General features: G+C 44.4%; 1 protein-coding gene across 1 annotated transcript in view; it reads right to left on the reverse strand.

Annotated features, from left to right (window-relative positions):
- The window catches only part of LOC142050652 (ubiquitin-conjugating enzyme E2 R2), a 60,032-nt gene extending 44,801 nt beyond the window's left edge, over window positions 1–15,231 (reverse strand). The window contains exon 1 of the mRNA XM_075079587.1: window positions 14,914–15,231. Within this exon, the coding sequence (XP_074935688.1) occupies window positions 14,914–15,090 (177 nt within the window). The 5' untranslated portion in view covers window positions 15,091–15,231. The remainder of the gene's footprint in view (window positions 1–14,913) is intronic.
- Between the last annotated feature and the right edge of the window lie 452 nt (window positions 15,232–15,683).

The following is a 15,683-nucleotide window of genomic DNA, read 5'->3' on the forward strand; positions in this document are numbered from 1 at the left end:
CTACCACCAATTCTCACCACTTACTGCCCTTTGCAGCAAGAAGTAGCTTATGGGTTTTCCACTTGCATTTGAACAAAGCTTCTGACCACAACTTTGCACAAGTTACTACACAAAAAGAAGCTCAGAAACCAGCTATTAGATGAGAGGCAGAAAACATAACAGTTAGTTTTCCATAACTTCTCCAAGCACCTGGTGTTCTGCTTAAGATTCAGTGCTTGTAGAAATACCTGTCATAGTTGGCAGTTACAAATATGCTTGTGGCAGCAGGAAACAATTGGCTCAAACTCCGCTCATTTTATTCAGTCAGGCTTTCTCTGGAGTTTGCTTTTTGTGCCAACATGAAAGAGAATTAAGTGCTCCATAAGAAAAGGAAAAGATTAAAACTTATAGTTTTACCTACAGAACCACAGAACAGCATGCACATTCAGGATTAGCAAAACACACACGGTAATGCATCTCAATTTCTCACCACATAAGCACTACAAGGGCCCAAAACAATCCCTGACACAGTTGCAGCTTCTGCAGTTTAGCTCTGACATGGAATACAATCCTCACAAGTATATCTGCTTGCGTGCAGGGTTTATTCTGCACTGGCTTTTCTGCAATATTTGTATGACTCTATCAAACTCTAGGGCTGCAAAATGAAGTGCTCCAGTAGTACCTGAATTCACACCACATTCATCTGCCACTGTTCTGGCAATGAATATACTCTGAGGTCAGTGTTTCTTGCTAAGGATCTTGCTTCATGCAGCAAGAGGGCAGCCAGACACACTGTCATTACAAGAGAAAAACCATCAGGGTTGCATCACTCAAGAATCCCACCACTGAAAACAGCAACTTCCTATTGTAGTCAAATCAATTCCCTGTGTAAACCACAAGCTCCTCGCTGCTCCTGGTTCTCTGTCAACCTGTCGCCATTTCTCAATCTTAACATTTGCTAGCTATTTTCCTAGAGATATTTAAGTGCCTGCAGTTGCCAAGACAACTGCTTCATCAACACCAGCACCTCAGCTCATCTATCTTGGGCTTCCCTTCCGTTCACCATGACTTCTAGGAAATCAGCTGCCAGAAACAGTAATTTTGAAATCTGGATTTTCCTTTTTTTTCCTCTTTTTTTAAACTTTTAGTAGCCTTTGAGATCTTCTGTCCTGAGAATCTCAAGTTGCTTTCATAGGAACAGATTTGTTTTAATTATACCCTCAGAAGCAAGGCTTCCTGTAAAGCTGGAAGAAGTCCGATAGCTTAAATTCCAAGGCAGTGAGGTGATGAAGGGGAAGATGCAATCACAGATATATACATCCATACCAGGTTTATGCATGCCTATGCTGTTGCTTTCAGTAACTCACTGAACCATCCTTCTATTTTGTTTTCTGTTACCAAGAGAAGCAGAGAGTGACTCGATATTTCTTATAATATTTATCAAACTCAGCTAGGCCTTGAAATGCACACCCATATGCGTCTTTTTAAAAAAAAAAAAAATCACAGAACTCCCACAAACTATTAAGTGGATAATCCACATAAGTATATGCGTGTTTTTAACTAAGTGAGGATTAAGCTGTCAGACTCTCCTGCCATGGCAGCCTTGAAACCTGGTGGCCAATTCAGCTGAGCTCTGCAAGCAGCGAAGTCAGCTGAACTTTGAGCCAGCAGTGTGCCCAGGTGACCAAGAAGGCCAACAGCATCCTGGCTTGTATTAGCAATAGTGTGGGCAGGAGGAGCAGGGCAGTGGTCATGGCCCTGTACTCGGCACTGGTGAGGCTGCACCCTGAATACTGTGTTCAGTTTTGGGCCCCTCACTACAAAAAGGACATCGAGGTGCTGGAGCGTGTCCAGAGAAGGGCAACGAAGCTGGTGAAGGGTCTAGAGAGCAGGTCTTAGGAGGAACAGCTGAGGGAACTGGGTTTGTTTAGCCTGGAGAAAAGGAGGCTGAGGGGACACCTTATCGCTCTCTACAACTACCTGAAAGGAGGTTGTAGCGAGGCGGGGGTTGGTCTCTTCTCCCAAATAACAAGCAATAGAATGAGAGGAAACGGCCTCAGGTTACATCAGGGGAGGTTTAGATTGGATACTAGGAAAAATTTCTTCACTGAAAGAGTGGTCAGGCATTGGAACAGGCTGCCCAGAGAGGTGGTGGAGTCACCATTCCTGGAGGTGTTCAAAAAAACATGTAGACATGGCACTTCAGGTCATGGTTTAGGAGACATGGTGGTGTTGGGTTGACGGTTGGACTTGACCCTAGAGGTCTTTTCCAACCTTAATGAAACTTCTCAGAAGATACAAAAGAGTTTCTAGTAGTCTAGGAGTTATCCAACAGTAAAAGTAGGAAAATAAGACACTGCACAGCACTCCCCTTCACCCAATCCATCTATTTTAGACCCAAAAAAGAAGGCATCACAATGTCAATCACAACAGGAGGTTTGATCAGAATTTACATCTTATAGAATACGGGATAAGACATAACAGTTAAGCCAGGTCTGATTAAATTCTACCACCACCAAAGCTACCAGTGTCTTTGTACCGTCAGCATTTGAAGCCATTTGAGCAGCTTCCCAAGTTCATGTCTTCATGGCCCTCACAGCGTGACTCACACAGATTTACAGCTGCAACTGTACTAGCTTTGCATCCATTAGCACAGTTACTGGTAGCGGTCTAAACATGGCAATGTGGGATTAAGCATGGGCTGCAAAATCAACTCCTAAGCTGGGTCAATTCATAACTGGTGTTAAATATCATGCTGTTGCTACCAGACAACTACTGTGCCTGAGACAGGTCGCATGTGCCATTGCTGCGATGCATACATACCTAAACACTATAAAATGATCTCAACAGTTTAGTACTGCGAGCTTTGGTGGTTTGCCATGTTGACACAGCGTCACGGGAGAAAGCCCTGAGTATTCCTTTCACCATACCTATTAATACAAGGTTAGCAAACCTAGGGCAGGAAAAGACTTTCTGCCTGAAACTCAAACTCTAAATGGCAATCACATTAAGCTGTGATCAAACATCATTTTAGCAAATAAACATTATATGATGGCATTTATCAATGCACTTATAATGAAAGCAAAGAAGGCTCTGGCAGTTAGGAACCCCAGCTTCCCTTATAAAAGGAAAGGTACTTGCAGGTCAGTTGTGCTGTAGTTTTCTATTTAAAGTGCTTGCTAAGTGTAGAGTTTGGCTTTCTGCCCACGTGTTTTAAGCTCAGTGTTGTGGCATAGCCTGGGTAATGGCACTTCAGGTGACAAGCACAACAGAACTCAGAGGCATGTCAGTAATATACTTTAAACCTCACCTTAACTTAATAAAACTAAATCTTGCCCTACGAACGCATTGGCTCCATGAAGCGTTACACCAGGCTCTCTCCCTGGCCATGCTGTGGAGCTGCAAATCATTCCACACTTCCATGCTTAACATCAAATCCTGCATGCTGGTTTCACTATGCTGAGAGGCTTTATTTTGAACCTAATCTTCAAAGCACAGGAGAGAAGACCCGTGGTGGCTGTAGTAGAAGAGCACAAGAGCTGGAGCAATTAAGATGGTACAAGAAAGAAATCCCAGAGGTAGGAGGTAAAAAAAGCTGGGTAGCTCTGAAATCAGCGCAGATCCCTCTGACATTTCAAACAGCGAGGCAGCCAAGGCATAGCTTTGCCTCCTCCAATGAGCAAGTTTACTCAGATTGTCCCTGATACTCTCTTTCTGAGAACTATTTGTGAAGTCTGCATAGCATATGTCTCCCCCAGCAAGCCTACATATCCAGGCCTTGACTTGATGGCTTTCTCTTCAACACCAGGAATGTCCCCCTCCTCCCCCAGGTTACACAACCCCAGCTTTATTTTTTGCTCTTAGAGAATTGCCGCAGCTGCCTCATGGACAAAGTCTGTGCAGAGGAGTGCGACTTGTCAGTACATCAGGATCTATGCTGGAGTGCTTCAGGAAACTGCTCAGGTTTTTATTTTTGAAAATCAGACATAAGCAGAAGTTCTTATTCCAAAAATCTTTTTGCTTTTGCGCTTAAGCAGCCTGAAAGCTATTCACTTGACAATTTCTTGAGCTATTCCAAATTTAAATACTGTACTTGTAAACATACAAGTTGAATTTGTTTTGGAAGAAAGCTTTCCCATGTGCCATTTATAAAAAGCAAAACGCTTTCTACCTACAGATTTAGTCAACAGTGCTATTATAAGATATACCCATTTTATATAAAAATGTTAATCTATCCAGGATGATGAATACAAACTCATTACAGATAAGACTTTTAGTCCCTATCTTGTTCAGTAAATTATACTGCCTTTTATTGTTGTCAAAGAACATCTTGGCCCTACCTTACATTTAATCAAAGGTGTACAAAGCCCCCACATGTCTACATGACTCTTCCAATCTTAGCCCTATGTCCTTCAGCTGAGCACCTCTTACATTCACCAACAGATCTAGAACAAAGCATTGCATTGGCGCTCTCATCCTGTTTGCGTAGCATCCACAGATTATTCTCGACAAGTGCCATGCTTCACCCACACAAAGGGCCTAACAGATGATGAATTCTGGATTGTGCATCCCTTTCACCCAGTCTAACATCAGATCATAGCAATTAACGTTCAGGGTAAATGCGACGCAGCAATATTTAACAGCTTTACCAAACTAAGCTCAACTAAACATGTACCAAAGAGAGCCTGTTGGCTGCTACCTAGCAGAAGACAGAATTTGGTTGACTATATCAGCATCTGGCAAATAGACACAAACCTTTCTTGGAAGGAAGATGCTGTTTTCCCATAACCCTCTTATTTCAAGTTGACATCACCTAGTTATTAATCTGCAAATTAAGATCCAAATTCAACACGCCAACCAAGTGTTAATAGTAGGCTTTGGGCTCAGCCTAAATTCTGTCATCCTCAGTTTTCCTGCATTACTGCAGTTGCATGAGTTGTGTACATAAAACTTCAGTCTAACAAAACCGAAGTCCCTTCTGAGAATAGGGAATCTCCTTCCCAGTGCTATCATGCTCATCTACCATAAAACACTTCCTTCACAGTAATTTTTTTTTTTTTACTATAAAGAGATCTGCAATAGAGTTTAGATGACAACAATGCAAAACCGACTGTTTATGAAGAGTTTGTTCCAGGAAACATACTGCACCTATTCTTTCTAGAGTAGAAAGCCTGCTCTATCCTTAACAAGAGAAGGGATGAGAAACCCCAAAACTTATACCACCAGCTATGAACTAATGCATGCTGAACAAACAGCTAAGAGATCACAAATAAATTGGTGCATAAAAGAGTTAAAGATACAGAACTGATGCAGCCTTCCAACAGCTCAGGCTTTCTTTGTATCCACTAACCTCAATCCAGAGCTTTGCTGAAGTATAACTCACAGGCCCTCCCTAGCAAGCTTACTTTTGTTTTAATAGCAGAAAATAGCCATCTTAGAAATTTTGGTTAGGAGTAGGCTGGTCAAAAAATACTTCACTGTTCTCTTGGAAATAGGTGAAAGTCATCCACGTGCTCAAAGCTGATAGCTGCAGAGGGGAAGATGAAACAGAACAAGGCTAAGACACCAGGAGCTCTAGTCAGGTCACACGTGGTGACCCTATGTCAGCCCTCATTCATTACCCAAAGTACAGTCAGTCCAGGCTAGGAAGAAAGATGTACCTGAGACAGGCTGGGATTCCCAGAAACCCCAAGACAGATGAACAGACCTGGTAGTGTAACAATGACAGGTCTTTTGTGGCCAAGCATACTAGAGCCTTCCTCCATGCCTCTGCCATTGCAGAGAGCTGACTCCACAGCAGCATTACCTACCTGGACAGCAGGTAAGATCTCATGTATGGTGCATATAATGAAGATTACTGAAGATATCCCCATGTGACATGTCGCTGCACCCCCATGAGGTTGTGAAACTGGCAATGCCATGCTTTGGGATGGTTACTCACAACCTTACCCCAATCTGACATGATCAACCACTTCACAACATACTTGTAACTCCCAGCAGGCAACTCCCTGGATAAGGTAGGAACCACATACCTAGAGCCGCCAGGCCAACTGTGGTCTCCATGGACATTACCATTAAGCAGCACAGCTCTTCACAGCTTTTGTTGTTTGCCAGCATGTTACGTAGTTGTCCCTTGCAGACAAAATACAGTTCCCAGTTGAAGAGCCCCAGGATAAGCGTATCACTCATGCCAGACATGAACCAAAGTGAACAACTACATACTTAGTAGGCAAAGGATAAGTCTGACAACTGGATTAAAATTAACAATGATTTGTCCAAGTTGAACATTAAGTGGACTGCTTCAAATCAGTGAAATCAGAGTATCACCTCTAACAGAACCAGAAGCAAGACTTACTCCATAACATCTAGAAGAAAGTGGCCAAGACCAGCAACCTTCTTACCCCATCCCTCCTTAGTAGCAGCCAATATAGCTCTTTCCAACTGGAGAATAGCCATGGATGATAATGGGTTCAAGACCATGAACTCAGCTGTTATTGCCGTTTAAAACTGATCTCCAGAGTGATGTGTCACAATGACCCTGCTGAGGCTGGTCTTCAGCTCCTGAGGAGTCTGCCCATAAACCTCCAAGGGTCAAAACAAACTTCAGTATTAACAAATTTTCAAAAATAATCCAACCAATTAGAAGATGTAAAAGCCCAAATGTTCACAGCCTCAGTGAAGTCTACCCCACCTATCCAGCTTCCCTGAGAAGTGCTGCTATTACTGTATTTCAGGCCAAAGGCAGCCAAGCATCTTCCACACAAATCAAATACTGCTACCAGCAGCAGGGCGGGGGGGGTGTGTGTGTGTATGGACAGAAATCAGTTAAATTTCACAGAAAGCATATTAGTCAAGTTTTGAAGCACATAAGCTTTCAGGTTTCTGGCAGACACTGAGAAATGGAAATCATTCCATACGTTGGTCTCAAAGCTTTCATTTTTATATGCTCCAATGGAGATCATACAGCAATATAAAATGCCTAGTTTCATTTAAAAGTTCTTTACACAAAGAAGTGACAACAGGTCCTCTACAGAGAATTGTTTAAACATGACTGTGGTTGTCTCAAGAAAGAGCCACTTGACACAGATGTATACAAGAGAAGAAACATTACCATCATCCACTGAATTTGAACACTAAGTTTTCAACAAGAGCTGAGCCTCAGTGCCTTTTTCGCTTAGCTTTTTGAGTAATGTGGCCACAACAAAAAATTACATTAGGCAGAGATCCCACTGAAGTGGCAATATCATTAAGAATTACCAGGCCTTTTCTGTCACCTTAACCAAAAGCTGCTACACACCTTCACCTGAAACACTTGGGTATGGGTATTTTGTTACCACATGAATGACAAGTTAGAAGATATTTAGATAACAGCTACAAGAGATTTAAAAGGTACAGAAGAGGCGCTAGCCTCTCAAGTTATGCTGCTTACTGCACCACTGAAAGGCATTGAGCTACTAAGTGTGGGTACAGTTACTGTTCTGCAAGAGAAGCACTGAGATGAAATTCAGTTTTCTTCAATATGTTGTTAAGAAGCCCATTCTTTAAACAAAGGTGAGTGCTTTTAGAGGTAGTTATTCCAGACAAGATAAACAAACACTTGCACACCAGTGTAGTTTACATCCATGAATTAGAGGCTTATACAAGCAGACTTCATGCAAGAACACATGCCTCTTCACAGTACGTATTTTAAGCTACTCCATCGTATGACTTCTGTTTTGACAAGGACAAAGAGGGTGCTGCAAAAGAGATTATAATTTCAGCCTTTGCCTAGGTCTGACAGCAAAATATTTCTAGCTGCAGAGATGTCTAAGGATTAATTTAAAATAAAGAATTTTAGCACGATGGACAAGTGTCTATTGCACAAGAATTAACCCAAGTGGCACAACTGGCTAAACACTGGTCCTTACACTCTGGCAAAGGGTTGTACATCTCAACCCCTCCAAATATTTTGCTACAATGAACATTAAAAGATAAGTTTTAAATACTTTAACTAGGATACATACCTTAACTTGGGGAAGAGTCACATACCTATTGCAAACACGTCCCTACTACCATCATCTTAAGTTTCATCTCCCAAGCAAAAGCTCTTTACCTGAATTTCTATATTACTTGCATAATTTTAAGGCAACAAAACAGACCAATGGGAGCACATCATGTCATGCTTTAGTGCTAAAACTTTGAGTAAGATACAGCCTGCCTGCCAGGCAGCCTTCTCATGGTTAATCACTAATACTATTATATCTGAGAGTTTCACCCACTTCAGACAGTGCCTTTATGTTCCTCTTGCTCTCCAGGTGATAGCCTTCATTAAAAAAAGACAAACACCCAGGAAGTCTTAAGGTTATATTTGTTCAAGTCAAGCAAGACTTCATAATATCCTACATGTACCCCAATTCAGCAGCTTTATAATTTTTCTCCTATTTGTAGGCCACTTTGGGCAAATATTTATGCATTTTAAATATTACAGCAAGTGTGGAGATGGACAATCAATCAGGTCGGTCATCTTGGCTACTAGTGCTTCACAGGAGGGTAAACAATGCCAAAGTTATTACTATAAAACTGGCCCAGTGAGATGAGACATTCTCTGTAAGTCGCTACCATAAAAGCTTAGTAAGACTAACTGCAATTCCTCTAATTCATGATGCTGGATCAAACACTAAGGTTTTAAAAATGCAGTAGCACTCTGGAAATAGCAAGCTATTTTTTTGCACATGCACGTGTATGCACATGTCTGATCAGGTGCAGCCCAAGTTGTACAAGGACCTGCTGTATTATGAGTCACATAACCTCTACCCATCCACACTGCAGTCCAGCTGTAACACTGCTACATTTCCAACTTTAACTCAGCTACACTTCAACCTATCATGTCCACCTTTTAGTCCATACTGTTCACTACTGAACACTGATGATGGCCATAAACTGCACAGCCAAGCTTCAAGTCAAAGATCAGAGTTATGGCTCTGCAAGTATATTTTTCTGGCATTTCCTACCCTCTAGATGCAAAATGAGCATCATACAGTAGACCTAAAATGCTGTTAAAGAGAAGACACCCAGTATGAATAAATCACTATGTAAAATAGCAGGCAGCCTAAGCATGACTTCAGAAACAGAGCGGTAAAAACATGTTTGAGCTTTTGAAAAGTTACAGATGTGATCCCACGCTCAGTAACTGGCATAGCATCACAATACTGAAGATCTTAAGGATTTACACACACACAAAAAAAAGAACAACACCCTTCTAACACTGTAGAGTAAAAAACTTCCACTGATTCCTATAATATGAACTAGATCAGCAAGACATTTCAGGAGCCACAGCTCTTTGCACTGTTACCCAAGGAAAAAAAATGCATGTTGTATTTTACCTTATCCAAGGTTCATTCTGTGCAAACTCATGAAAATAGAGCCAAACAATGGAAAAATTATGCAAGCCAACTGTGCTCAATCTTTCCAAGTAGAAAGCTTTCCATTTTTATTCTAATGGCACAGGTGGGCTGTGCTACAGCTCTCCTCTTGCCATACAAGAACAGGACCTAATTGCACATGATCTTGTATTTTCAGGCAGTATCAGAACTGAAAAACACTATCTCTGCTTTTAGCAAACATAATCTGTGTCATATAAGATCTGAGGAGCCCTAGGGAAAGGACTGGGAGTTGGCTACCATCAGTACCTTGCCCATTTCCTCCTGAGGACAGACTGCCGTCCAAAACAGACTACAGGCTTGGTGAGTTGTCTGGGGGGGTTCTGTGGGACCCATAAAGGTAGACATCCAAAAAACTATATGCAACAGCAGAGCGAGGGTCAATCAGGTAGTCCCCAGGCCTGCAAGTCAGAGAGCATAACCATGCTTACGATCAGTGAACCAACGTCAGAAGAGGTTTCTTGCTTCCCTGCCTGCAGACAGCTTAGCAGCTCTTTTGCTTTGGAAATAGCCTGCTCTGAACAGGAGCTCTTCAGACCCAGAGCAAGCAACTCCAGGCTCTATTCACCCCAGTTCCATATCCCTTTGCAGCATCAAACCTGTGCTTATTAGCATCAATGATACCTAAAGGCAAGAAAAAATAGAAGATTAAGTACACTGAGAAAGAAGCTCTGTAGCACCTTGCAACGCAGAGGCCTGCGGAAGGCAGCTTTTGACACCAAGGAATATTTTTGTGGAGTTAAATGTTCTACCAGTTACATAATTCTAAGTGCTTAAGAAACTTCTATTTGCTTAATTTTAAGCTTTCTGGGAAGTAGCCTACAATACCTAACTTTTAAACATGGGGTTCATTCTTGCCATCAGTTACCTGCAAGTAAGCAACATACGGATTTCCTGCTCTGAGAAAAAAAATTATTCCCACATGCTGCAAATAGCTTTGAAATCACAACAAATCACTTGGAAGAAGCTGAGATCCAGTAATACAGAGCCCTAAACAGCACACAGTTAATGAGTTACAAAAAGCAAGGAAAACAATGCCTTGACAAGTATTTAGCCCCCAAATTACTTGAGAAAACTACGCATAATGCTTTTCTTTCCCCCCCTCCACCTTATGTGTCAAGACTTGCTTCTTCAGTAGCAAAATACTTTACAAATTAAGTTGCCTTAAGAACTATCAAATAACAGCTCTAACAATGCAGTTAATTTTTCTTGTTTCCTTTCATGTTAGGTGTATCCATTTTTATCTACCCAGCCTAAACTACCTCAGAAGGAGTTTTAATATTGACTTTTGCACTACATTAAATACACTTCTTGACACAGCATACTTGGTCAAACCATGCTTCTGGGCAGCACTATGTGTTTAATAATGGAGTTATTTGTATAATTTCTCGCTCTCACCTTCCCTGAAAGGTTGGCTCCCAGCACAAGAATACCCTTCAACTATAAAAATGAGAAAAAATTCCTTTTTTAAAAACCATCAAAAGCTGTGACACTAAGGTGCAATTGCAACAAACACACAGAGCTTTAAGTCATCAGGAAACACTTCCTGAGAGTTCTGCGAGTATCCTGAAAACATCACTTGATCAAAGCATTCAGGAGAGGTTTATCAACACCCAGGCTCTGAAGGCCCAAGCATAGAAGTAAAGACACTGGATTTCAGGGCAGACAGAGAGACCAATCAACAGTCAACTGAGATCGGCAAAGTTTCACCATGCACAACCCTCAGGCATTGACATCTATCCCAACTAGCACCTATCATCACCAGGTTACAGCTTAATAACCTTTGTTGCTGTGATCCCCATGGAAGTATCAGCTGCCAAAATTAAAGGTGACGTTCTCCTGCCATGTAGCGAAGAACTCGCTCAGCTGAACAGAAGATATCTATGGCATAAAGGTGGCATCGATGAACCGCTCGCACGTAGTTCTGCAGGTTACAGCACAATCTCATTCTCTACTGCTCATGCACTGCCTGCAAAACCAGAAAAAAACCCAACACATTCACGTTGTTTCCAGAGCTCTTCAGAACTACCCCACAGCCCAGTGTTGTCAGATCTAAAGACCTGTCTTGTCACACCATATCCTTCCCAGCTGACCTAAGAAAGAAGCAACTGGAACTATCTAAGACTGGGACGTGGTGCATTTCATTCTGAGGAAAAAATATTCCCTTTGTCACTCAAAAAAACTCACTGACTGAACCAGCTGTGAGCAAATCAACATCTTAAACACACAAGGTCTACCTGCCTTTCACCCTTAAACTCCGAATGAGTGAGGGACCAAAAATGAAGTTCACCTATTACAATCAAATACCTGTAGCCCAACACAACAGATTCTGCCAGAAACTTTAGTCAAACTGGCAATTTCTTGCTGGCAGCAGCTGAGGGTCAAACATCTGCTCCTATTACTGGACCTCTCTGGAAGACTTAACGGCACTGACCCTGAACTACTTTTGCCTTGCCAGCAAGGAATGAGACATAAAGAGCACATGGAATAGCTCAAGTCCTTCCTTGAGGGTCGTTATCTGGAACTTAAGTGAAGAGTTGCCCTGAACATCATTCACTGTCATACTGCATAGCTATGTAAAGTCACTAGTTAAGGCGAAGGTTGATATGACCTCGACTACAGATGCGCACCTTGAGCTGATCATACAGCAGGGGCTTGCAGTTCAGGACTGCTCCTATCCTTCGCTGATTCAAGCTGCTCTTCACAACGCAGCTGCTTCTGAAGGCCACTGCCCTTTCCATCTAGCTGGGAGGCCCAAAACTGTGAAGTACTGCAGCAGATCTGTGCATGTTATATCAGTCGATAAAATATGCTTAGATGCTGTGCTTGAATTTTTAAGAACTCCCTGAATTCATTATAGCCAGCACTAAGGTATTGATAACCTACCATTTAAACAAACATCCAGAGGGACCTTTTTTTCTGCTTCAGTTTACCAAATGCTAGCCTTACAGGATGAGCAACTGAAACCAGAATCTGCTGAAATGTTGAACCAGCTTTTAACAGCAGTAGCTCCTGTCATGGAGGTGCAAAAAGAACAGTTTCCTCATTTCAGTTTATTCAGCGAGTTCAACAGCCCAGAGAGAAGGGTCATATTTCTCCAAGAATAAACAAAGTGCCAAAAGCTGATGTTACCAGCTCCAAGAGCTCCATGAGCACAAATCAAGCATTTGTATTCCCAAACAAACACCATTAATGCTTTCTTTATTAAGGTCACATTAAGCACACGTTTTCCTCAAACTATTTATACCTGAGCTTAACTAGAAGTCTTTGTACTTTTCCTCCTCAAACCACACTTCAAGTCAAAGAAAATTGCCAAACTCATCACCACAATGTTTTTTAAAAAGTTCCATCCTATAATGGCATATTTCTAATCCCACTTACCTAATCGGAGAAAACTAGAAAGACAAACCAAGTTGAAGCTAGATATTTCATCAGGCCTATAAACCTGAAAAATAGATCAGATCCTGTTTTGAACTAGAGCTCACCTTACATGTACTATGAATATATCACAGAAGTCATCCCACCAAATAAAGTTTGGGGTATTAATCTTATCTCTAAATGATTCAGTAAGCCAAGTCTAACCCATCTAAAGGTTTGCCTGAAGGTCCAATACAAAGAAAGCCAAGAACATCACTCCTCAGGACAACAGGACTCCTTCTCCCTTGGGATAGAATGAGGGTCTAAGATGATTTATTCCAGTAGCTGAGAACTGAGGATACATAACCAAAAATCAAGCACTACCAAAACAAAAAAAACTATGCATGGCTCCTCATGAGGAAAAGAGGAGACAGAAGCTACATACGGCAGACTCCAGCCGTGCTGCTTGAAGGGAATCCCTCTGCTGTGGAAGGGTGAAGGCATCATGAAACCCTAGTCTCCCATGCTCAAAATGTATCACGATTTTCAGAAGAATTTAGAACAAACACACAACAGCTCAAGAACATCAAATACCAAAAAAGATTCATAACACAGAGGCAAGGCAGCTTGCAAGGCTGCCTAAATCTACACTTGTTAACACACATCCCCAGATTATTTCACAGGCTGCCTCAGCGTATTTCGAGGAACAATTACAAACATACAGTCCAGAGAGCTCCCCAACCAAACAAAAAAATATTTGACCCATTGTGATTTCTTTAAAAAGAATGGATGAGTAATGTAAGTGCAGGAAGAGGTCACCAAACCATTCAGATGTAAAAATGACCCAGTTACCAACCCAAGACTAGAGTAACTTCCTGAATAAGTAGTAATGGAGGTGAGTCTAAGAATATACCTATCACACCTACATGAGTAAGCTCGCCAACTCATTACAAAAGGCAAGCCTTGTGCCAAAGCCTTCCCTGCCTTCAAAACAATGAGGCCAAACAGAACGTGACTCAAATCTATTACTCCCCAAGCTACAGGTTATTTTGATTGTGTGGAACAAAGCACTTAAACCTTGACCTGGAGAGGCCAAAAGGCACCAAAGATGCATGTTAGCCAAGCAAAGAGATCATCCAAAATTTTTTTTCAGTTTGACAGAAGCCAAAGGGCATGAAGAGGGAGATGCAGGAGCCACCACTAAAACGCTAACTCCTGGGAGAAGCAAGCCAAAGGGGACAATATTTTGCCAGAGAGAAAGCAGACATCAAGTGCTAAGGGATATGCCCAATGAGACATACCTTCTGCAGGCACCAAGGTTTTCTTAATTGCTTCTTTTAAGCAAAATGTGCAACGCCTCCTCCTCCTACTCCTCCAGCTGTTTTGAGAATTTAAGTCTGCTCCCTTCAGTTCCTTTCTGGGACAGCAGCACTAGATTTGTCACTTACTGTATTTACAAGAGGGGAAATAACAACCACAAAAGTTTTTTTGGATTAACAGGAAGGTTGAGAGAGGAATTGAAAGAATTTATCTACCTTCAACAATTAAGCGTTGCCGTAGCCCTCTAAAGGATGCCCTCTAAAAGTTTGGAGAAGAAGAAAAGGAAAATGGGGAGTGGGGAAGGAAATCGCGAAAAACAGCCCTGAAACACCTAGCAGCTTTGAGGAAAACAGAGTCTTTACCCTGAATTAGTCATCCTACTCAGGATGCTCCAGTGTGCCGACGGAAGCGATCGAGGGACGGCTGGGAAGCCCCTTACGTGGGGCTAAACCTACAACAGACCCGAGCGAGCGGACGGCGTGGGGTGGAAAGGCAGGATCTGCGCCCCGCCACGGGGCACCCGCCGTTCCCCGGGGCCGGGGCCAACCGACGAGGGGCGGCCCCTCTCCCCAGAGCCCCTCTCCGCCGGGAGCGGGGTCCGCTAGGCCCCGCCAGCCCCAGCGGGAGAAGGGGCAGCCGCGGGGCACCACCCGCGGGGCCGAGCCCCACTCCTCCCTCCCGCTCCGGCGGGGGCTGGCAGCGCCCGCCGGCGCCCCTCAGAGCCTGCGGAGAGGCCCGGCAGGCCGGGAACGGGGCTGTGGGGGGGCGCAGGCCCCACGGCGGCTCCCCGGGACCGCGGCGGCGGCGGGAGGCCCGGCCCAGCGGGGAAAGGCCGTACCTTGAAGTACCCGCCCTCGTAGAGGGTGTTCGGGGGCCCGAAAATCGCCACCTCCCAGTTGTAGAGGTCGGACTCGTCCACCAGGGTGATGCGGAAGCCCTCCACCGGCTCCTCCTGCAGCGACTTCAGCTCCAGCATCAGCGCCTTCTGCGAGCTGCTCATCTGCTGCTGGGCCATGGCGCGGCGCGGCCCCCGCCGCCACCGCCGCTCCCGGTGCCGGTCCCGCTCCCGCCACTCCCGCTCCCCGTCCCCGTCCCGCCGCTCCCGATCCCGCCGCGCTGCCCCGCGGGCCCCCGCCCCTCCCCGCGCTGACGGCCGCCGCCGCCGCCGCCGCCGCCGCCACTTCCTTTTGTGACGGCGCCCCGCTCGCCGCTGACCTCAGCGCGCCACGCCGCGCCACGCCCCGCCGCACGGAAAGCCACGCCCACGCACCCGCGCCCCGCCTGACCTCCCCGCTGCACGCCCCGCCCCTACCGGAGCGCTTAAAAGGGCAGCGTCCGCTGTCGTCAGCGCGGTGTTGCTACGGCGCGGGGCGGGAGCGTGAGCATGCCAGCCCCTCGGTGGGGCGGGGGAGAGAGAGGCCACGTGCTGGGTTGCGAGTGGGTCGGAGGAAGGCGGGGGCACGGCCGGCCCACGGCGCTGCGCTGACCGGCACCCACGGTCAAAAAAGAGCCGGTTTTGTACAAAGGATGGGTTTTGAGGAGCCACCTTGCGTCCCAGCGTCCCCTAAAAATCCCGCAGCAACACCCAAGCGGCGCTAGGAGAGGAAC

This window comes from Phalacrocorax aristotelis, chromosome Z, assembly GCF_949628215.1.
Source record: "Phalacrocorax aristotelis chromosome Z, bGulAri2.1, whole genome shotgun sequence".
NCBI classification, from domain to species: Eukaryota; Metazoa; Chordata; class Aves; order Suliformes; family Phalacrocoracidae; genus Phalacrocorax; species Phalacrocorax aristotelis.